This window comes from Dicentrarchus labrax, unplaced genomic scaffold (assembly GCF_905237075.1).
Source record: "Dicentrarchus labrax unplaced genomic scaffold, dlabrax2021, whole genome shotgun sequence".
NCBI classification, from domain to species: Eukaryota; Metazoa; Chordata; class Actinopteri; family Moronidae; genus Dicentrarchus; species Dicentrarchus labrax.
In genome coordinates, this window is record NW_026136712.1 from 19,216,485 (window position 1) to 19,239,626 (window position 23,142).

Here is a 23,142-nt window from a genome sequence, read left to right on the forward strand (position 1 = left end):
ATACACGTTTCCTCTTTCAGCGAGTATTAACAGCAGCAGGACGGTGTATGTGGGACAGACTGAAAATAAACTGTCCGTTCACAGTAATGAAGGAAGTGTGGCTCATTGATGCATGATATAATAAAAAATATTTTAGAATACAGTTTCTGGCAACAATGGCGCTCTATGGCACTGAGGAATCAGCTATTTGAGGCTTTGAGTATAATTGTTAGTAATGTAGATTCAATTCAGTCTTAGTTCTGGTCATGGGGTTTGCTGGCAATAAGAAACATATAGAATAATTGTCAGTCTTATCTTTTAGGTTTTCTGTAGTCTTCTCTTTGATTTTTCATCTTTTTATCTCCAGTACTGAAATCTCGCCTCTCAAACAGAAGCTCATTTCAGCACTACATAGTGCATTACACAGCTCGCTTGCCCAGTCGCTATTTTCTGTGCATGAGTGTCAACAGACAGAAATAAGCACTGCCTCTTACAAGAAACAAGGAGCTGGGGTGTCTGATTTATTTGCATATTTTTGTGGTTGCATGCTATGCCTTACCCACTATTGGCTGAGGTTACGTAAGAGGGATGTGGGCTGCGGGAAAGTTGCTCTTCAAATGTTTGTTGTCAGTTACTTTCTTCACCAGGAGACCTTGATGTAAACACAAATAATGAGGGCTGCACCTAACAACTATTTAAATTATTGAATAATCTGCTGATTATTAAAAAGTAAAGGATTAATAGATTGTAGTTTTCCGTTGATTCACTAATCCATTAATTATCTTATCGTTTGTTTAATTTAAATAATTTTTGGGCAGCCACCACTGCTTATACATAATGAAAGATCTCTGAGTCACCTCCGATTCAAATATTATCAAAGGGAGATACAATATTTCCTGTCAGGGTTACATGATTGGAGGCAGTCATATATCTCCTGCTCACATGCTGTGAAACGTGATAAAGCTCTATGCAGTAGATAAAAAATGAGTAGGTGCTCTAAGATGCATATTTGCTTAGGGAATTAGGGAAATGTGATCAGCTTGGCTGACCTGAAAACTTCACTCTTGACTGCATGTGGATGTTTCATAGAGACATCAAGACTAAGAGTCTACATCCATGCTACAGCAGCTCTGTGGGGCTGTACTTAGGCACGCAATGACAGTGGTAACATGCTGTTGTTTTGCAGGTATAATGTTTATCCTGTTAGCTTGTTAGCATGCTGACGGGGCTAGATGAAAAGTCAGGGGATCACAAAAGTCATCCATCGAGTACATGTTGAGATATTCCACAGACATTTTTAACCTGCTTGTAGCAATAGAGGTCTTTAAAATCATTAGGATGGCCACTTATTATGGCCACTGCAGCAAGGACAGAGCCTTGGAACATGGTACCAATAATTAAGGCTTGACCAAAGTGGTGGATTGACCAATTAACCCAACCAAACACAGGTACATGGAATTGCCAGTCATAGATAGAGATGCTGCTAACATGGCTGAAAACATTGTCACATATAAACCTTACAGCATGGATACTACAGACAAGATGATACCATTGTAGACACCTTCCATCCTTATTCTTACCCAGAACTATATAATAAGCAACCTATGTCCTTCCACCAAAAAATAACTTGTTTTTTTGTGCACACTGTGGCTACCATACAAATTAACATTGCCTCCTTTTGTATATATGTGCACATTTACTGAGCCATAACTGAGAGCAATAGTCAATATATCCATTATTTTCCCTTTCACATTGTTATATTTAGCATGTTAGGATAGACAAGCTTATGTATTGTTGTGGTATTGATATTGAAACTCAATGGAGACATATGTGAATGAAATAGGACAGGTTTTTAATGTCAAGAGTGTGGGTTGTTCCAAGATATTTTGGGCTGACGTTAAACCGCTCTTCCCCTTATTTGCCTGACATTAAAGCAAGTGTAACAGACAGCACACCCACTGGTGCAAACACTTCTTCTCCTTCTTCACAACATTGGTGCGACTGCAGAGAGATTTTGAGAGACGTACGTGTGGACATCAGCATTCGAAAAAGCTTCTTTTTTTTTCATGTCATCATGCGCTGGTTGCTGGCTGGATACTGTGGGCTTGCGTTGATCAGTATTTCAGGTAAATGTGAACTTTTGAAACATGATCGATTTAGTTAGCAACTGAAAAATTAAAAGGATGCAAATAACAGTTACAGTCTTGGTGCTAAATATTGGTATTAATAAAACGCTGAATGTTACTCAAGTAGTATAATTTGCCAAATCATTTCATAATGCTTTACACAGTCATTTAATTGTAATTTTATGTCTTTGTTTAACCACAACTACACTGCATACAAGAGTTTTGCATGTTATTTTTGACTCCACAGTACCCTTACTTCCTGGCCATCTGGGAGAAAGAGGAAGTTGTCTTCTGAGACAAAGACTGATGTCGTCTTGTTTATTTTATTATACTGTATACACAGAATACCTAGACCAAGTTATCCCTTTCTATGAACTAACCATCAAGTTTATTTCAGGCTTATCATCTGCTTTCAGAGAATGATAATGGAGATAACAGATAATAAGAAAAAGATTCATTTAAAATACATAACAAAAAAATAACCACAACTTTGACATATATATTTGGTATACAATGATGCAGCTTTAGGTTGGATTAACCAATGCATTACTCATATTATCCTGTGCTTTGTCTTACACATACATTTACACAAAGCATTGCTTTTTACTGGCTGACATGATGGTAAAAAAAATATCTGACAACTAATCCTGAAACAATTAGTTGATTGGTCTAGGGCTGCAAGTAACACTTATTGAGCTTATGAGTAATCTGACAAATGAGTGTTATAATAATTACTTGTTCAGTCAATGAAATGTCAGAATGAAATGTAAAAAGTAGCCATTAAAGATTTCCCAGAGCCAAAGTCTTTTAAAAAGTTTAAATATCCAGTTTATAATTATATATACAAACTGAAAACACAGAAAATCGTTACATTTAAGAAGCTGGAATAAGCAGATGTCACTTACTTGATAAACGACCTCAATGATTAGTTGATTATCAAAATTGTTTTTGATTCATTTTCTATCAATCGACTAATTGTTTCAGCATGAGATTACACTGTCAATATAGAATTAACTGCTGGGCCATGATAGCTCAATGCTGTCTCACCCTACACTAACAGCATAGTGTTTAGCACTGACACAAGTAGTCGATAAATTGATGAGTCAGTTTACACATTGACAGAAATATTTATCAAGTAAAATGTGATTACAGGTTGTCAGATGTAAGTATTTCCTGCCTTTCTGGGTTAAATGTCATAGTTAATAGCATTTTTTTGTGTTTTTTGTACATTTTGTTGACTACATTATTAATCAAATTAAAAAGATAGATAACTAATCTATAATAAAAAAAAAACAATTATTAGTTCCAATCATAATGACTACAATTAACATCCTCATTACTGTAAGCAAAAGTAAGTCTCTGCATACTTATTTTTGATACTTACAACATAGATGAGTAGTATGGGTATAAAGTAAGCCCAAAACACAAAGACATAATTTGAGCAGACTGTAAAACCATAAAGTACATCTTAATATAAACATAAAAGAAGTAAGTAAACATAAATGAATCCTAAATTGGCGTCACTCACTCACATGAATTAAACACAACTCAAAAATTAACGGTTGAACCAGCTCAGTTATTTGGAGTGCACTTAAATGTGTGCAGTATTTTAAATATATGTGTGCAGTATTTTAAGTATATGTGTGCAGTATTTTAAGGCAGTATAATTCCAGTTTGTTCCACTGACTCATTTTCTTTAAGTTGTCTTTAAAATGTATTCTAAGCTATACATTATAATGCTGTATAGCTTAAGATTTTTATTTTTTTGTTTTTTATTTCCGTGTATTAATCATCATAAGCCATAAGTATGCATCCAAACATTTCTGAATGATCCCACAAAGTGTAAAGATTTGATGTCAGTCACATGAAAAACCACAGAAAATGAATTCTGTACCTTTTTTGACAATCAATTAATGATAAATTGTTTTTAATCGCACATCAGCTGTTTTCACAGGTAATGTGACAATTTGCTTTAGTGGAAGAAAACTGAGTAAATTTAAACATCACACATTTTAAATAAGTTTGGAGAAATGAGTGTAACTTCAATTAACTGAATGCAATTGATACAATTAAGTTAATTTAAGTGAAGTTACCTTAACAATAAATACTTGAGTTACTTCTACTCAAATCAAATATCTTTCAGGCTTAAATGGTTTTAATCACGTTTTTTATTTTTAACCGTGGGCACATTTGATATAGGTATATCATACATCCACCATCCATTACTTTAAGTTAAACTTAATAGTACATTTATATTCTCTACACATCGACACTAGGTACACCTCTCTTCTTGGCACTGAATGCGATTTTAAAGCTAGCATCATACTGGGGGCATACAGTATAGTAAGACCAACAGTGGGGGGACAAAATATAGCTAAATAATCTGTGTTATTTAAAATAACTGTAGCTGTAACTGTGTCACGGTGTCCCTCAATCTTCCTTTCTTTCTTTTTTTTTCCTTCTTGTCTGCTCAGTGGCCCAAAACGACATCCTGGTGATCCGCCAGACTCCCCGGTTCTGTGGTTTGAAAACCGGCCTCAGTTTGACCATTCTTTGTCAATACACCCCAAAGTCCAACCAGACAGTCACTTGGTACAAGGCAGCTCAGTACAATGAAACAAAAGAAAAGATAGAGGAAGGAAAAAGGACTAAATTTCATGAGGTAATGAATGACGCTGGCTTTCTGCGGATCAATGATCTGCACATGAAGGACGAAGGACTGTACTACTGCAAGATAAATGGAACGTGGGGACGTGGGACTGCGGTTCAAGTTGTCAGTAAGTCTTGGACAAGATATGTTTTGCGCAGACACATTTGAGTTACTTTGAGTGGTAATTTACTGTAATCTACTGAAGTGGTCTCTACCATTTTACACACCACTAACGCACATCTTTCCTCTCTAAGGAAAAGTTGCCCGGCGCCAAACACTGTACAGGAGCAAGATGAAGGATGTACTCATTGTCCTCCAGGGCTTGCTGTTGGCTGTGTGTATTGCTGCTATAATTCTACGCAAACGGAAACTGGTGAGGGACAAAATGAAAAAAAACACTTACTTCCGACAAATGTGGTTTACCAGACTGCACTACTACTTATTGTAGGCCTTGCATAGGAACTTGAAGGACTAGAACAGAGGATGAGCATTAACAATATTCATATTCCTTCTCAAATAGTGCTGGGTAATATACTGGATGAACCGCTTTATTGGTTTTAATTTCCCATTTTACATGGATTTTTACATACTGCATAGCTGAAACAGCTACTGTAACTCTTCAGTAGGTAGCAGGAGTGCCACAGGATGTACGATATTATCGAATATCGCGATAAACATGCATTTATCGTGGTGAATTTCCAATATTGTGATAATCAGGATAATCATGAATATGCTCACATAGCTTCACTTGAAAAAGCTGTTTAGCTCGCCAGCATACAGTCCGACATGGTTTCCCTGATTTATTTTGAACAAGGAGTCAAGGGGGAGCCCGCATCTTTCCAGTCATTCAAAAATCCTACGCCTGTCACCGTGGCTGAAGGATCGCTTGTCTGTTGTATCCCCAACAAAAAACGTTAAACCGCATGTCTGGAAATAGTACAGATTCCAAAATAAAGAACAGGGAGATGAGGTTACTATCTGTAATTCAATATGTTTCTTAACAAAATGTAAGATAAAGTGATTCCAGTATGTTTTAGTGCCATTTTAAAAGTATATTTTCATGATAATCGTAATAATATTGTGTATTGCAATTATTTTGGCCAAGATAATCGTGATATGAAATTTTCATATTGTCCCCAGCCTATTCACTAACACTACTACTGACTATCTCTCTGACAAGGCAAAACACCATTACACACAACAATTTGTGACAATTTGTTTCTTACTTGTGCAAGAACGATTTAAAAAATATCTCTTTAAATACTTGAATACTTTTATTTTACTTTTATCAGTTTATAGTGTTTATGACCACTTTAAAATATTTTGTTTTGAAACAGAAGCAATGTTAAAAAAGTAAAAATCGTTTACATTCAGACATATACTGTATCATTTTGTGGGTCCAAGAAAACCATATAGTAATCTAAACCTTCAGTATGAAGGCAATAAAATAGTTTTATATTCTATGTACTCTTCCTGACTGTAGAATAAGCTACTATAGACCTGTATAAAGGCCCAGACATGCAAAAAAACAAGCACAGCAAAACAAACAAAAAAACACGTCAAGACAGCACAGTGTAAGGGTGCTAACATTCATTTTTAATCTTTTTTAATTTCTTCTTTCTTTTTTTTTTTTACAGCTGGAACAGAACGACAGCACATATGAGGAGCCTGAAACTGATCACATCTATGAGGTTTGTTGGTTTGTCTCTATGTCACTGAAATATTCATCAAAGATTAGATTTATTTTTGTCATTGGTGGTCATTTACTTGTGGCATTTGAGAAGACACATAACAGCTGTGTGTCTTTACATAAAAATACATGTGCAAGACACAAACAGACAGACAGCAGGACACACACCACTGAGCTCTTAACCACAATTGTATCTTGTTCCGTCATGCAGCCCTTAGGGTTTTTTATCATTTATGAACATATCCTGTACAGTTGGATATGTGGAAGGACCTCAAGTTTGCTTTTTTATAAGAATAATGACACAATAACTTTGGAAAGTAGACTTTGTGGGTTGAAATATAGATTGTATTTATATGAACATAGAAGAAAACAACTGAAGGAAGGAGATAACCTATATACACTGACTTACATGGTCAAAAAGGAAAGAGCAGAAAAAGGGAAAAAGTTCCTGTAAAATTTTGTGTGAAGTATTCATAATATACTATATATATGGTAGTAACTGAAATAGGTCTGCTTTCGACAGACACTTTAAAGACTCTAGTGATGATTGTTTTCTGGAGTTTGGTTCCCAAACTGTAGAAAGTAGCTTTAGCGTAGCTGTTTGGCCCATACACTTTTCTGGACTGAAGCAATTGCAGTATTCAAACCTTCTTGTCAGAAAAGTGCTAACAAACTTCTGTTAAAGAGGGAAAATGTCTTAACAGATTACTGTTTTACTAGGACGTCTTAAATGGGACTAGGAAGTTGGAGACAAATAAATGTGTGTTTACTGTAGGCCGTTCTTAAGCTCAGATGTTTTTTTCAAGGCAGAGATGCTAATACAAATAATACGAAAGATGTTAGTTGCATATCTTTATCTCTGAGTCATGTCTTTATCATTGACTATGCAAATTAAAACTGTACCAGCATGCCCAAACATAGTCACAAACTATACTACACATATACATACCAACTGACTAAAACTGACTTGTTTCTGTCTCTCAGGGCTTGGCAATTGAGACATGTGGAGGAGGTCTGTATGAGGAACTGTCTGTGTACGCCCAGCCTGAAGGAACCGAGGCCCCATGGGAGTGAGACTAGACTACTTTTCACCTCTACAGCCTCACAATAATGTATAGCTTTTATTTTTGATGCTAAAAATCAAAATAAAACATTCCGTTACAATGAGTACTTGTGTGTAAGTGTGCAACAACATACTTATTATTATGTAGTCTAAATTGCTTGCTATATATTTGCTATTGTTTTTATGTTTTTTAGTGAGTCTGGGTTGAATTATTCTCAGATGTGATTATTATTCAGAAGTCCGCAGAAGTGTAAATGAACAATTCCAAAAAATCAAACATCTGACATTTTTGGTGCTTCAAGAAGATTTATTTTCTATAAAGTTGAGTGTGTGTAAAAAAGAGTGTTTGTGTGTATGATTTTATAATTTTTTTATGTTATGATTTTTCTTATCAGACTTGACAGTTTGATTATTTAAGAACATGCTCATCACTAATCTTTGTGAGAGAAAATGTCACTTGTAGTTCATCAGAGCCTCAGCAATGCTCTATTGTTCTTGTTTGATTATATTAAAGAATCTGTATGCCTTTTGTTTATGTAACAGGGAAAAAAAAAAATAAAAATGTCCATTTGCTGGAGAAAGTCATATTTTTATTGGCTTTTTGCAGGTATGAAAAAAACTTAAATAAATCAACAAATTAATCAACATAATAATTTATATAAATACTGACTGTAGAATATCAAGCCATCAATTTAAATACAAACAGCTCAATTCAATAAATACATGAATAAATAGATGAATAAATAAATAAATAAATAAAAAGACTTCATGTAATAAATGAATCTAACAGACAGGTAACAGCTTTTAGTTGGTTGTGAGTAGAGATGAAACCAGCTGGTCCGCTCTCATCAGATGGGTTTTGATTTCCTTCCTGATCAGCTCCCAGGCTTCAGCACTGTGGCCCTACAGACAGAAGAATATTAGCATTATTAGAACATGATAGATACTGTAGATAGATTGATACATAAAAATATAGATAGATACACAAACCTACCATTTTCTTTATGACGTGGCTTGAAAGTTTCATGAAATACATTTGCAGCTTCTTGTTAGTCTTGTGGCCGTGGCTCCGAATCTAAATGAATTACAACAACATGAATTAAAACCTGTTCATTTGGCACATGCACTATTAATGGATCCTTTCAGTCAACAGGATTTAGCACGACTGATGTTTGTCTTTAAGTTTTAAATGTAAGGGAACAAGTAAGGTTATGTTAATCCACTGAGACTCACACAGGAGCGAAGGTTGTCAGCCTGCCGGGTTACAACATTGACAAAGTCCTCCACTGTGTTCTCCTCCCATGATGCAGAGCTGTGATCCTCCTCAAACAGGGCAGCCGTCTCATTAAGAATCTGAACTGTGAAGGCAAGTTGATCCTCAGCCTGGAAGAAGAAGAAGTAGAAGAATATATAACAGATATAACAACCCACACAAATCAATAATCACGTGTTATATTTTGTATTTCAGTTAGACAGAAGTTGAGGATGACTTACTGATGCTTTGGACGCCTGTCTGTACAGAAGATTAGGGAAGGCCACAGTGTCCTCCACTTCAGCATCCTCAGTGGTGTTAGTGGAGTTATTAGCCTGCATCACACACACAAACACACACACATCATGTGTTGAAGTAAACAGACAGTAAAGTAAACTCATTCAGTTCAGATAATTCACTGACTTTAAACAATAAGAAGTCCACTTACCATCGTATCCAGTAGAGCCAAAGAGTTTTCACTGTGCTGTCTGAATTTATGATCCATGATCCATCTGCAGCTCAGCGAGGAGCCTGCACTGTACAGACTGAGAGACAGGCACACAAAGAAAATCCTGTTGAGCATTTTCAAAAAGGTAGAGATTGTCTTTGTATAGAGTAAATTCAGATGAGTGCTGGTGTTGTGTTGAGGCAGACCTGCAGTGCCTCCTTTATACTGTAGGACGCACCTGTTTCTGTTTCCACCTGTGGTAAACACAACGTAAACGAGGTTTAAGCTGTCACATTTCGATTTGACCTGTGAAAGAAATTCTCCCACAATAAAAGCATGAATAAATATCAAAACAAAGGTCAAATATAAAGCCAGATAAACATTTTAAAAAATGATCCTATTTTGTAAAACCATAGAAAATGCATTTTTATAGAAAACCTCTAGACACAAACAGACAAACACAAATATTTTACTTTTATTCGATAGTGGAAACGATGGTTATTATAGGAATATTATTGCGATTTTAAAGGCAAACAGAAAATTAGACACTCTAGTTGTGATTGAATTGAAATCACCTGACTGATAATAATTATAGGCTATTTTAACATTTATTTATCCAATTTTGTTTGTTTACAGTGTTTCGTATTTTGCATCTTTCTGATAATTCCGTTTGTTTTTGATGCCGTATATTGCATCATTTGTGGTAGTGGATTCATAATAATCAATAAAGGATAAGGGAGTGAGTGCGCTGTGTCCAGAAGGTGCCATAAAGCGGAAGTTCCAGCACAGAGAGAATGAAAGTCCCTGCAGCAGACTGTGGATAGCCTACGTAGGTCAGAAGATAACAGGAGCGTTTTATTGTGAAATCCAGCTGTTGCAGAAGCACGAGCACAGAAATAATCCCCCATAAATAGAGATAATAATAAAAATGTATTTTGGGGACATTTTTCTTTTTGTATTTATCTGTGATTATTTATGTCATTGTGCTGCTGCAACAACTGAATTTCACAATAAAGGCTTATGTTATGTTATGTTATCTTGTGTTATCTATACTTATCAATATGTAATCTATTGACACACATTTGTCCACACTCTGCAGGCTTACAGTCCTAATATAATACAATGTGATATATGTGTCTGTATCAGGCTGAATATGTGCTCTGATGTGTAAAATAAAAGGTGAAGGAGAATCCCCTTCTCCACAGGCTGTCTGGTTCTCACGTTGAAGCCGCCATGTTCTAGTGAAAACAACGTGAAATGTCGCTGATCACTTCATATGAACGAGCGTCAGAGCTCACTTTCATTTTCTCTCTGTGTTGGGACTTCCGCTTTAATCACTGCTGTAATCATTATTGATTATTATCGATCCACATAGGGACTAATGATGCAATTCCAACAGTTTAAAAAGCATTTTAAATACATTTTCCGTCGCGTGCAGAGTGAAAGGGAGGTGATGACGGTCAAAAAACATGAAATCTGTAATCACTGTAAACTAACTCAACTTAAAGATAAAACAGCCTAAAATCATTATCAGTCAGCTCATTGATATTCAAAGATAATTTAATTTAAAAATGAAATATTCTATTTTGCTTTAAAACCCGCAGCACTATTCCTATAATCCTATATATATATGAAATATCATCGTAGTAACCTATTCCAATATAATTTATATGAGCTGAAATATTTATTTTATTTAAACATTTTGTCATTCACTTTCCAGAACAATTTGCTTTGTGATATTCAGGAGATTAGGAGTAAAATGTTTCTCATGTAGAGAAAAATGGTCTGTTGATATATGGTAGAAACCAAACATACGAACTTATTGTCTCCACTATATGTAAAGTAGGCTGTAACTTAAATTAGAGACACAGTTGCGTTCAGGAACATTCCCATTAGCCCTACAGACCGGAAGGTTTAATGCCACTCTTTTGGCTTGATGATCATGAAAAACTTGAATTGTGCTTCAAGAAGGAAGAAGCGAACTTTTTGAGGGAGAGAAGACAGAATATTTAGTTTGAGACGTAGCCTTATAATAATCTATAATTTATCTATAATCTATAATTTTATCATTTAATGTTTTATCAGTGCAACTGAATGTTTTTGGTGTCTTGTCAACCCACGAGGGTTGAGCGCTTTGTGCGCATGACGAGAAAATCAAATCAAAATCAATCAATCAGAAAATCAAAAGAGAGTGAACTGTGTTTTCTATATGAAACACATTTTCAAAGGATCATTTTTAATAACAATTATTGTGGGAGATTTTTTTCACTACTCCAAATCCGAAATGTCTAACCATGTATGTAAACCTCATAAAACACGTTGTGTTTACCACAGGTGGAAACAGAAACAGGTGCGTCCTACAGTATAAAGGAGGCACTGCAGGTCTGCCTCAACACAACCAGCACTCATCTGAATTTACTCTATACAAAGACAATCTCTACCTTTTTGAAAATGCTCAACAGGATTTTCTTTGTGTGCCTGTCTCTCAGTCTGTACAGTGCAGGCTCCTCGCTGAGCTGCAGATGGATCATGGATCATAAATTCAGACAGCACAGTGAAAACTCTTTGGCTCTACTGGATACGATGGTAAGTGGACTTCTTATTGTTTAAAGTCAGTGAATTATCTGAACTGAATGAGTTTACTTTACTGTGTGTTTACTTCAACACATGATGTGTGTGTGTTTGTGTGTGTGATGCAGGCTAATAACTCCACTAACACCACTGAGGATGCTGAAGTGGAGGACACTGTGGCCTTCCCTAATCTTCTGTACAGACAGGCGTCCAAAGCATCAGTAAGTCATCCTCAACTTCTGTCTAAGTGAAATACAAAATATAACACGTGATTATTGATTTGTGTGGGTTGTTATATCTGTTATATATTCTTCTACTTCTTCTTCTTCCAGGCTGAGGATCAACTTGCCTTCACAGTTCAGATTCTTAATGAGACGGCTGCCCTGTTTGAGGAGGATCACAGCTCTGCATCATGGGAGGAGAACACAGTGGAGGACTTTGTCAATGTTGTAACCCGGCAGGCTGACAACCTTCGCTCCTGTGTGAGTCTCAGTGGATTAACATAACCTTACTTGTTCCCTTACATTTAAAACTTAAAGACAAACATCAGTCATGCTAAATCCTGTTGACTGAAAGGATCCATTAATAGTGCATGTGCCAAATGAACAGGTTTTAATTCATGTTGTTGTAATTCATTTAGATTGGGAGCCACGGCCACAAGACTAACAAGAAGCTACAAATGTATTTCATGAAACTTTCAAGCCACGTCATAAAGAAAATGGTAGGTTTGTGTATCTATCTATATTTCTATGTATCAATCTATCTACAGTATCTATCATGTTCTAATAATGCTAATATTCTTCTGTCCGTAGGGCCACAGTGCTGAAGCCTGGGAGTTGATCAGGAATGAAAATCAAAACCCATCTGATGAGAGCGGACCAGCTGGTTTCATCTCTACTCACCACCAACTAAAAGCTGTTACCTGTCAGATTAATTTATTTTATTTTATTTATTTAAGTCTTTTTATTTTTTTTATCTATTTATTGAATTGAGTTGTTTGTGTTTCAATCGATTACTTGATATTCTACACAGTCAGTATGAAGTACACAACTACATAAAGTCTATTTATTTATCTATTTATTCATGTATTTATTTATCTAATTATTACATTTTTATTCTGTATTTATTTTTTTAATTAGCATTGAACAAAATTTTATGTACTTTTATATTTTTTATACATTATTTGTAGACAATAAACATTTTTTTCCAGCAAATAGAAATGTGTGGGTGGGTTTTTTAAAATCCTTTTGCATACAAAAAACATGCAGATTTTCTTTTTAATGAGTCAGATCAAACAACATACAGGAAAATGCGAGGCTTCATTCAGATTTCTACAGTAATACCTGATGTCTGAGGATCATTCTGATCATCACAGTTCTTAAACCTATTGAAGGTACAAGACAGAAATGAATGAAATTGTCCAGTCAGAGAATAAAAACTGAACAGTAACACGAGTCAAGAGAGGACTCTCTTGTAAATGAGACCCTGTGTCTCAGTGAGATTACGTGCCTAAAATAAAGTTAAATAAAAAATAAAATTCCCTGTTGTTTCACAGATAATAATGCTCTTTTGCTGTGGCAGAAATAGACAACATTTAGCTAGACAACAAAATACCAGAGTGTCCTATGGCACTTAGCGGTCCTATAAGTTAACTCTTTCCCCGACTGGGGAAGGTTTGTTTAAACCACTAGAACAGGAGCTAGCATAGGAGAATGAGCACCAGAACCGGAACCGGGTGAGCATGCAACAGAACCAGATCCACCTGGTGGATTTACACGCCTCTAGTAAGTAACTGTTAGTGTTACTCATTATCTATTGTATTGATAAGTCTACAAGTATTTGTTTTTTCTGTTTTTTATTCCGTGTTTTGAGCGAGAAGTTGTAATTTGTTGAAATAAATTGACTAAATGTTCATTCTCCCCTTTGGTTGTCGTAGTATTTTCAGATCAGCAAATTTTTGGAGCAACAACAAAGGCCACTAAACAAAGTACTGCTGGGCAAATAAAAATGTTTGACCAGAAGATGGCGCTATATGAAAAATCAGTGGCTCACCAAGGTTATTACAATTCACCCTGAGGTAGACATGAATGTCTGTGCCAAATTTCATGGCAATCCATCTGATAGTTGTAAAGATATTTTGCTCAAAACAACAAAAGTCAACTTCACAGTGGTGATCGAGGAGACTTCAGTGGATCACCAGAGTTGTTTGGATACATCCTCTGGAAGCCATTATGGTGGTATATATAAGATGGTGAGCATATGAGATTAACAGGTCTGTTGAAATGTTTCTATGTCAAAGAGGTCGAGTCCCAGGTTTAATTTACGTATTGTAGCTTTTAGGATATTTATTTTTTGAAATTGGGTCCCTGCCCAATTATGCAGAATGGAAGAACACAGAGTATGACCTCAAAGCCATGTGTCTTTAATTGGAGTTGAATTCACTTCAGTTTGTTTAATTGGTATGAGTGTAACAAACAGAATATTGCCAAATAATAATAATAATAATAAAAATAATAATACATGTCATTTATAGAGCGCTTTTCTAGGAACCCAAAGACACTTCACATAAGTTAAAAAATAAAAAAAGGTAATAAAAACAACACACTAAAAAAATAGATATAAAAGCATTAACTAATTATACAGTAAAAAAAAAAAAAAGAAAATAATCAAGATGAAAGAAAAAAGGTTCTATTTTTATGACATCAGGTTCTAGAATCATTCTTTTAGAACTTTACAAAGAGTAACTTATACACATTCTGTATCAGCAGGTAAGGTGACAAACACAAAGACAAAACTCTTCAAACGTATCGATGAAACACATAGAGCGTACTAGGAAGGACAGTTGTAAAACACAGAGAGCGAAAGAGAAAACAATGTGGAATTCACACAAAAACCAGCAAGGATCATCTTCTAAAACCCTGAGCAGGAGATCAGGTAAGGCAGACCTTTTCACTGAAATTGGTGTGGACCCCACTGCAGATAAACACTAGTGGCGTGAGAGTAAATCAAATCAAATCAAAGTTTTTGTACTCCAAAAGACTGAGATAGTACCACTGAAAAATGGTGTAGTCTGCATGTTGCACACTGTATTTTTTGATGCCACCACTGTGGGGGCAGCAGGGTGTTCAGATTCTATAAATATGGCTTTAAAGGTCTATGCGACAATGTAGGATGTGTGATTTTAAAATTCCTGACTTGATTATGCATGGGACAATATTAAAATTTAATGTCACCATTATCCTGGCCAAAATAATTAACAATACTATCCTGATAACACATTTTTTTATTGCATAACAGATCACCTGACCTCCCTGTTGTTGTTAGGAATCCATAGTATTTGGTTTAACTTTTTCTTGTGGGGACACAGTGGGAAAGTCAAACCTTCCGATGTGGTGACAGGCACTTGTAGACATTCAAAATTAATCAAGAAATCAATAAAGGACTGTACATCAGCAGTTAGATAGCTGTTTGAAGTCACTCATGTTTTTTTATTGTCACAATTAATCGTATATTGGCCCATCCCCAGTCTTCATATATATTTTACATAAGTTATCCTATCAAATAAACCTCATTGTTGCTGTTACTGATAGGGAATATTTTGGATAAATGCTTTGTTTGACTTCCACATTATTTTTCAGCCATTTCCCAGTTTTTGAGCAACTCTTTGCTGTTGATGATGACCCTGATGAGACAACTACAGACTTTGAAGACAGAGCTTGGACAGTTGCTGCCTCCAGTGATAGAGCTCGGACCACTCCTCTCTATGACAACGGAGCTTGGACCACTTCTGTCACTGACGATGGAGCTTGGGCCACTGCCGGCTTTAACAATGGAGCTCGGACCGCTGATAGAAATCCAAGTGGACTTCGAGACGGACTTGACTGTGGCGATGGAGCTTGGACCAGTGCTGATGGTGAAGTTGGAGATTTCACTACAGCTCACAATGAACACGGAGTTTGGGCTGCCGATGAACTCTGAGTTTCTGCAGCTGCAGTGTGTGATGACAGAGCTCGCACTACTACACAGTTTGATGCCTGAGCTTGAACCACTGTTAGCTGGGATAACAGAGTTTGGACCAGTACTCTTTGTGACACCAGAGTTAAAAGAAGCTCCACAGTTTGGGCCTATGCTGTATACTGTGATGACAGAGCTTACGAAAGTGCTCATGTTGAGCTCACCAGAGCTAAAAGAAGCTCCACTGCTGTATGTGACAGCAGAGCATGGACCACCTCTGACTGTGATCTTGGAGCCTGAGAAAGGACACATAATGAGGACTGAAAATCGTGTTCCTGTATGGTGCCCATTAATCCAGAGGAAGAATTCTCACCCAGGACATAGAGGAAGGAAGAAAAAAAAGGAGCTCGGACAACACAGTGTTCCCCTCTTACCCTCTCTTACCCCCTTCTACCCCTCTCTCTTACCCCCTCCTACCCTTCTCTCTTACCCCTTTCTACCCCCCTCTCTTACCCCCTTCTACCCCTCTCTCTTACCCCCTCCTACCCCCTCTCTTACTCCCTTTACCCCCTCTCTTACTCCCTTCTACCCCCCCTCTCTTACTCCCTTCTACCCCTCTCTCTTACCCCCTTCTACCCCCTCTCTTACTCCCTTCTACCCCTCTCTCTTAGCCCCTCCTACCCCTCTCTCTTACCCCCTTCTACCCCCCTCTCTTACCCCCTTCTACCCCCCCTCTCTCCCTTTCTCTCTCTTTCTCTCTAAACCCAACCGGTCGAGGCAGACGGCTGCCCACCTTGAGCCTGGCTCTGCCCGAGGTTTCTGCTTCTTAAAAAGAAGTTTTTCCTTGCCCCTGTTGCCAATGGCTTGCTCTTGGTGGGAATTGTTGGGTAAATAATTTCATAAGGAAAACAGACCTGTGATCGATATGAAAAATGTCCTTCATATAGATTGCACTATTTGCTGTACTGTATATGATTGTGTATGTGACTGTATGTAACCGGTTTGAATTTCTACGTATACAAGATACAAGATGAATTTATTTTTAATCATGACACAACTGAGATTTTAAATATCTAGAATTGGCTCTACCAGGTTAGCATCCTGGTAGCTCACCTGGTAGAGCCACTCTTCAGCTATCGCTATTAATTAAAGGCAATAAAAGCTTAATAAAGTATTTTAAAAAAGATAAGAATTGTACTTGTGCACTCAAAATACTTTTTTGGTTTAAATTCTCTGACAATTTAATATCAGTACTATCTTAAACCTTGACTAGGTGTGAGTACTGTACGTGATCATCAGAAATCGTATTACTGTAGAAATCTGAAAGAGGCCTCACATGTTCCTGTGTGTTGTTTGATTGGACTCTTTCAAAAAGAAATTCTGCTTCCCCTTTGTTTATGTAACAATAATAAAACTAATAAACACATTTCTGCTCAGTGGAAGAATATTACAATCCCTCATACAGCCTTTTGGAAAAGAACATAATCAAATAGTCCATTTTGGGATAAATAATAAAAAATAAAATAAGAAAATGTCAGAACTATTCAAAACAATCAACAGGTCTGATGGGCAAAATAAAAATCAAAAACAAGAGAAGCAGCTTGAATAGGGGCCGTGGGATCAGTGCTTCTTCCCTCTCCCATAAACCTAACTAACAGAAATAAAAACCAAGAAAACTCAGCGGCTCAGAGAGATGAGACAAACGTGCAGGAAGATTCATCAAAATCTCAGAGGATGTCAACTTTCTCTTTGTCAGGGCCACAGAAAAACAAAAACCCCGAAACTGACTTCAGCACTGGAGATCTCCCACAGACCTTTCCCTGTGGCAGCTTCACATGAACTGGACTCGACCTCTTTTATCATGGTAACATGACACAGACGATTTCTCCATCGGTGATCTGGAGTGGCTACGAGTCTCTACCAACAACTTTTTACTGGACCAAATAAGGCCAACTATGGCGAGCATGCAAACTAGACCCAGTCCTACAGAAACAGACATTGGTTGTTCATCAGAGCTTGAGCAAAGATTGTTTCACTATGTTAAAGAATCTGTATGCCTTTTGTTTATGTCACAGGAGAGAAAACAATAAAAACACATCCATTTGCTGGAGAAAGTCTTATTTTTATTTGCTTTTGCAGGTATGAAAAATTTGAATAAATAAACTTCAATAATAACATTTTAATTTATAAAAAATACTGACTGTGTAGACATTTTATAAAAATACAAACAACTCAATTCAATAAATACATGAATAAATAGATAAATAAATAGACATGTAATAAATAAACACATTGTTAATCTGACAGAAAGATAACAGCTTTGGTAAGTAGAGATGAAACCTGCTGGTCTGCTCTCATTTTGCAGAATCAAAACTTAATAATTAGATAAATAAATGCATGAATAAATAGAAAAATAAATAAATAAACTTCATGTAGTTGTGTACTTCATACATACTGTGTAGAACATCAAGTAATGGATTGAAGTACAAAATTAATTCAATAAATAGATTTTTAAAAAAAGATAGACTTTATGTAATAAAATAAATTAATCTGACAGGTAACAGCTTTTAGTTGGTGGTGAGTAGAGATGAAACCAGCTGGTCTGCTCTCATCAGATGGGTTTTGATTTCTTTCCTGATCAGCTCCCAGGCTTCAGCACTGTGACCCTACAGACAGAAGAATATTAGCATTATTAGAACATCAAAAATACAATATCTCATATCTATAAGACCAAAATGATATAGGAATAAAATAGACTGACCATTTTCTTTAGGACATGGTGTGAGAGTCTCTTGAAGTGCATGTGCAGCTTTGTGTTCTTCTTCTTGTGGCCGTGGCTCCCAATCTAAATGAATTAAAAGAAAATGAATATTTAGAAAACAGTTTATTTCACCTGTAATGTGTTCAAAGAAATCTTCCTTACACAGTCACTGTGGAGCTGTTTAACTGGCACATTCATCAGTAATTCCTTGGAAATGTATATGAATGTAATAGAAGCTGAAATCAGTTCAGTGGTGTCACTAAAAGTTTCTACTCACACAGGAGCGAAGGTTGTCAGCCTGCCGGGTTACAACATTGACAAAGTCTTCCACTGTGTTCTCCTCCCATGATGCAGAGCTGTGATCCTCCTCAAACAGGGCAGCCGTCTCATTAAGAATCTGAACTGTGAAGGCAAGTTGATCCTCAGCCTGGAAGAAGAAGAAGTAGAAGAATATATAACAGATATAACAACCCACACAAATCAATAATCACGTGTTATATTTTGTATTTCACTTAGACAGAAGTTGAGGATGACTTACTGATGCTTTGGACGCCTGTCTGTACAGAAGATTAGGGAAGGCCACAGTGTCCTCCACTTCAGCATCCTCAGTGGTGTTAGTGGAGTTATTAGCCTGCATCACACACACAAACACACACACATCATGTGTTGAAGTAAACAGACAGTAAAGTAAACTCATTCAGTTCAGATAATTCACTGACTTTAAACAATAAGAAGTCCACTTACCATCGTATCCAGTAGAGCCAAAGAGTTTTTACTGTGCTGTCTGAATTTATGATCCATGATCCATCTGCAGCTCAGCGAGGAGCCTGCACTGTACAGACTGAGAGACAGGCACACAAAGAAAATCCTGTTGAGCATTTTCAAAAAGGTAGAGATTGACTTTGTATAGAGTAAGTTCAGATGAGTGCTGGTGTTGTGTTGGAGCAGACCTGCAGTGCCTCCTTTATACTGTAGGACGCACCTGTTTCTGTTTCCACCTGTGGTAAACACAACGTAAACTAGGTTTAAGCTGTCACATTTCGATTTGACCTGTGAAAGAAATTCTCCCACAATAAAAGCATGAATAAATATCAAAACAAAGGTCAAATATAAAGCCAGATAAACATGTTAAAAAATGATCCTATTTTGTAAAACCATAGAAAATGCATTTTTATAGAAAACCTCTAAACACAAACAGACAAACACAAATATTTTACTTTTATTCGATAGTGGAAACGATGGTTATTATAGGAATATTATAGCGATTTTAAAGGCAAACAGAAAAGTAGACACTCTAGTTGTGATTGAATTGAAATCACCTGACTGATAATGATTATAGGCTATTTTAACATTTATTTATCCAATTTTGTTTGTTTACAGTGTTTCGTATTTTGCATCTTTCTGATAATTCCGTTTGTTTTTGATGCCGTATATTGCATCATTTGTGGTAGTGGATTCATAATAATCAATAAAGGATAAGGGAGTGAGTGCGCTGTGTCCAGAAGGTGCCATAAAGCGGAAGTTCCAGCACAGAGAGAATGAAAGTCCCTGCAGCAGACTGTGGATAGCCTACGTAGGTCAGAAGATAACAGGAGCGTTTTATTGTGAAATCCAGCTGTTGCAGAAGCACGAGCACAGAAATAATCCCCCATAAATAGAGATAATAATAAAAATGTATTTTGGGGAAATTTTTCTTTTTGTATTTATCTGTGATTATTTATGTCATTGTGCTGCTGCAACAACTGAATTTCACAATAAAGGCTTATGTTAGGTTATGTTATGTTATCTTGTGTTATCTATAGCTACTTATCAATATGTAATCTATTGACACACGTTTGTCCACACTCTGCAGGCTTACAGTCCTAATATAATACAATGTGATATATGTGTCTGTATCAGGCTGAATATGTGCTCTGATGTGTAAAATAAAAGGTGAAGGAGAATCCCCTTCTCCACAGGCTGTCTGGTTCTCACGTTGAAGCCGCCATGTTCTAGTGAAAACAACGTGAAATGTCACTGATCACTTCATATGAACGAGCGTCAGAGCTCACTTTCATTTTCTCTCTGTGTTGGGACTTCCGCTTTAATCACTGCTGTAACCATTATTGATTATTATCGATCCACATATGAACTAATGATGCAATTCCAACAGTTTAAAAAGCATTTTAAATACATTTACCGTCGCGTGCAGAGTGAAAGGGAGGTGATGACGGTCAAAAACATGAAATCTGTAATCACTGTAAACTAACTCAACTTAATAGATAAAACAGCCGAAAATCATTATCAGTCAGCTCATTTATATTCAAAGATAATTTAATTTAAAAATGAAATATTCTATTTTGCTTTAAAACCCGCAGCACTATTCCTATAATCCTATATATATGAAATATCATCGTAGTAAACTATTCCAATATAATTTATATGAGCTGAAATATTTATTTTATTTAAACATTTTGTCATTCACTTTCCAGAACAGTTTGCTTTGTGATATTCAGGAGATTAGGAGTAAAATGTTTCTCATGTAGAGAAAAATGGTCTGTTGATATATGGTAGAAACCAAACATACGAACTTATTGTCTCCACTATATGTAAAGTAGGCTGTAACTTAAATTAGAGACACAGTTGCGTTCAGGAACATTCCCATTAGCCCTACAGACCGGAAGGTTTAATGCCACTCTTTTTGGCTTGATGATCATGAAAAACTTGAATTGTGCTTCAAGAAGGAAGAAGCCAACTTTTTGAGGGAGAGAAGACAGAATATTTAGTTTGAGACGCAGCCTTATAATAATCTTTAATTTATCTATAATCTATAATTTTATCATTTAATGTTTTATCAGTGCAACTGAATGTTTTTGGTGTCTTGTCAACCCACGAGGGTTGAGCACTTTGTGCGCATGACGAGAAAATCAAATCAAAATCAATCAATCAGAAAATCAAAAGAGAGTGAACTGTGTTTTCTATATGAAACACATTTTCAAAGGATAATTTTTAATAACAATTATTGTGGGAGATTTTTTTCACTACTCCAAATCCGAAATGTCTAACCATGTATGTAAACCTCATAAAACACGTTGTGTTTACCACAGGTGGAAACAGAAACAGGTGCGTCCTACAGTATAAAGGAGGCACTGCAGGTCTGCTTCAACACAACCAGCACTCATCTGAATTTACTCTATACAAAGACAATCTCTACCTTTTTGAAAATGCTCAACAGGATTTTCTTTGTGTGCCTGTCTCTCAGTCTGTACAGTGCAGGCTCCTCGCTGAGCTGCAGATGGATCATGGATCATAAATTCAGACAGCACAGTGAAAACTCTTTGGCTCTACTGGATACGATGGTAAGTGGACTTCTTATTGTTTAAAGTCAGTGAATTATCTGAACTGAATGAGTTTACTTTACTGTCTGTTTACTTCAACACATGATGTGTGTGTGTTTGTGTGTGTGATGCAGGCTAATAACTCCACTAACACCACTGAGGATGCTGAAGTGGAGGACACTGTGGCCTTCCCTAATCTTCTGTACAGACAGGCGTCCAAAGCATCAGTAAGTCATCCTCAACTTCTGTCTAAGTGAAATACAAAATATAACACGTGATTATTGATTTGTGTGGGTTGTTATATCTGTTATATATTCTTCTACTTCTTCTTCTTCCAGGCTGAGGATCAACTTGCTTTCACAGTTCAGATTCTTAATGAGACGGCTGCCCTGTTTGAGGAGGATCACAGCTCTGCATCATGGGAGGAGAACACAGTGGAGGACTTTGTCAATGTTGTAACCCAGCAGGCTGACAACCTTCGCTCCTGTGTGAGTCTCAGTGGATTAATATAACCTTACTTGTTCCCTTACATTTAAAACTTAAAGACAAACATCAGTTATGCTAAATCCTGTTGACTGAAAGGATCCATTAATAGTGCATGTGCCAAATGAACAGGTTTTAATTCATGTTGTTGTAATTCATTTAGATTGGGAGCCACGGCCACAAGACTAACAAGAAGCTACAAATGTATTTCATGAAACTTTCAAGCCACGTCCTAAAGAAAATGGTAGGTTTGTGTATCTATCTATATTTCTATGTATCAATCTATCTACAGTATCTATCATGTTCTAATAATGCTAATATTCTTCTGTCCGTAGGGCCATAGTGCTGAAGCCTGGGAGCTGATCAGGAAGAAAATCAAAACCCATCTGATGAGAGCGGACCAGCTGGTTTCATCTCTACTCACCACCAACTAAAAGCTGTTACCTGTCAGATGAATTTATTTTATTTTATTTATTTAAGTCTTTTTTTTTTTTTTTATCTATTTATTGAATTGAGTTGTTTGTGTTTCAATCGATTACTTGATATTCTACACAGTCAGTATGAAGTACACAACTACATAAAGTCTATTTATTTATCTATTTATTCATGTATTTATTTATCTAATTATTACATTTTTATTCTGTATTTATTTTTTTAATTAGCATTGAACAAAATTTTATGTACTTTTATATTTTTTATACATTATTTGTAGACAATAAACATTTTTTTTCCAGCAAATAGAAATGTGTGGGTGGGTTTTTTAAAATCCTTTTGCATACAAAAAACATGCAGATTTTCTTTTTAATGAGTCAGATCAAACAACATACAGGAAAATGTGAGGCTTCATT

At 36.2% G+C, this 23,142-nt stretch overlaps 5 protein-coding genes across 5 annotated transcripts; 3 read left to right on the forward strand and 2 right to left on the reverse strand.

Moving 5' to 3' along the window:
- Positions 1–1,920: 1,920 nt before the first annotated feature.
- cd79b (CD79b molecule, immunoglobulin-associated beta) lies at positions 1,921–8,093 on the forward strand. Its single transcript, XM_051417644.1, has 5 exons — positions 1,921–2,105; positions 4,580–4,882; positions 5,010–5,128; positions 6,393–6,446; positions 7,430–8,093. The coding sequence occupies exons 1-5, from the start codon at positions 2,054–2,056 to the stop codon at positions 7,517–7,519; spliced, it is 618 nt and encodes a 205-aa protein (XP_051273604.1). The 5' UTR covers positions 1,921–2,053; the 3' UTR covers positions 7,520–8,093.
- Positions 8,094–8,187: 94 nt separating this feature from the next.
- On the reverse strand, positions 8,188–9,380 carry LOC127373300 (interferon a3). Its single transcript, XM_051417657.1, has 5 exons — positions 9,209–9,380; positions 9,003–9,095; positions 8,742–8,891; positions 8,503–8,583; positions 8,188–8,411 (listed from the first exon to the last, which is right to left on the reverse strand). Exons 1-5 carry the CDS (start codon positions 9,341–9,343, stop codon positions 8,313–8,315), a joined length of 558 nt encoding a protein of 185 aa, XP_051273617.1. The 5' UTR covers positions 9,344–9,380; the 3' UTR covers positions 8,188–8,312.
- A 2,238-nt stretch (positions 9,381–11,618) lies between these two features.
- On the forward strand, positions 11,619–15,757 carry LOC127373856 (interferon a3). Its single transcript, XM_051418697.1, has 6 exons — positions 11,619–11,794; positions 11,908–12,000; positions 12,112–12,261; positions 12,420–12,500; positions 12,592–12,703; positions 15,429–15,757. The coding sequence occupies exons 1-6, from the start codon at positions 11,660–11,662 to the stop codon at positions 15,755–15,757; spliced, it is 900 nt and encodes a 299-aa protein (XP_051274657.1). The 5' UTR covers positions 11,619–11,659.
- Positions 15,758–18,291: 2,534 nt separating this feature from the next.
- LOC127373292 (interferon a3-like) lies at positions 18,292–19,386 on the reverse strand. The gene is made up of 5 exons (XM_051417649.1): positions 19,239–19,386; positions 19,033–19,125; positions 18,772–18,921; positions 18,495–18,578; positions 18,292–18,399 (listed from the first exon to the last, which is right to left on the reverse strand). Exons 1-5 carry the CDS (start codon positions 19,371–19,373, stop codon positions 18,301–18,303), a joined length of 561 nt encoding a protein of 186 aa, XP_051273609.1. The 5' UTR covers positions 19,374–19,386; the 3' UTR covers positions 18,292–18,300.
- A 2,270-nt stretch (positions 19,387–21,656) lies between these two features.
- LOC127373301 (interferon a3-like) lies at positions 21,657–22,728 on the forward strand. The gene is made up of 5 exons (XM_051417658.1): positions 21,657–21,832; positions 21,946–22,038; positions 22,150–22,299; positions 22,458–22,538; positions 22,630–22,728. The coding sequence occupies exons 1-5, from the start codon at positions 21,698–21,700 to the stop codon at positions 22,726–22,728; spliced, it is 558 nt and encodes a 185-aa protein (XP_051273618.1). The 5' UTR covers positions 21,657–21,697.
- The last annotated feature ends 414 nt before the right edge of the window (positions 22,729–23,142 follow it).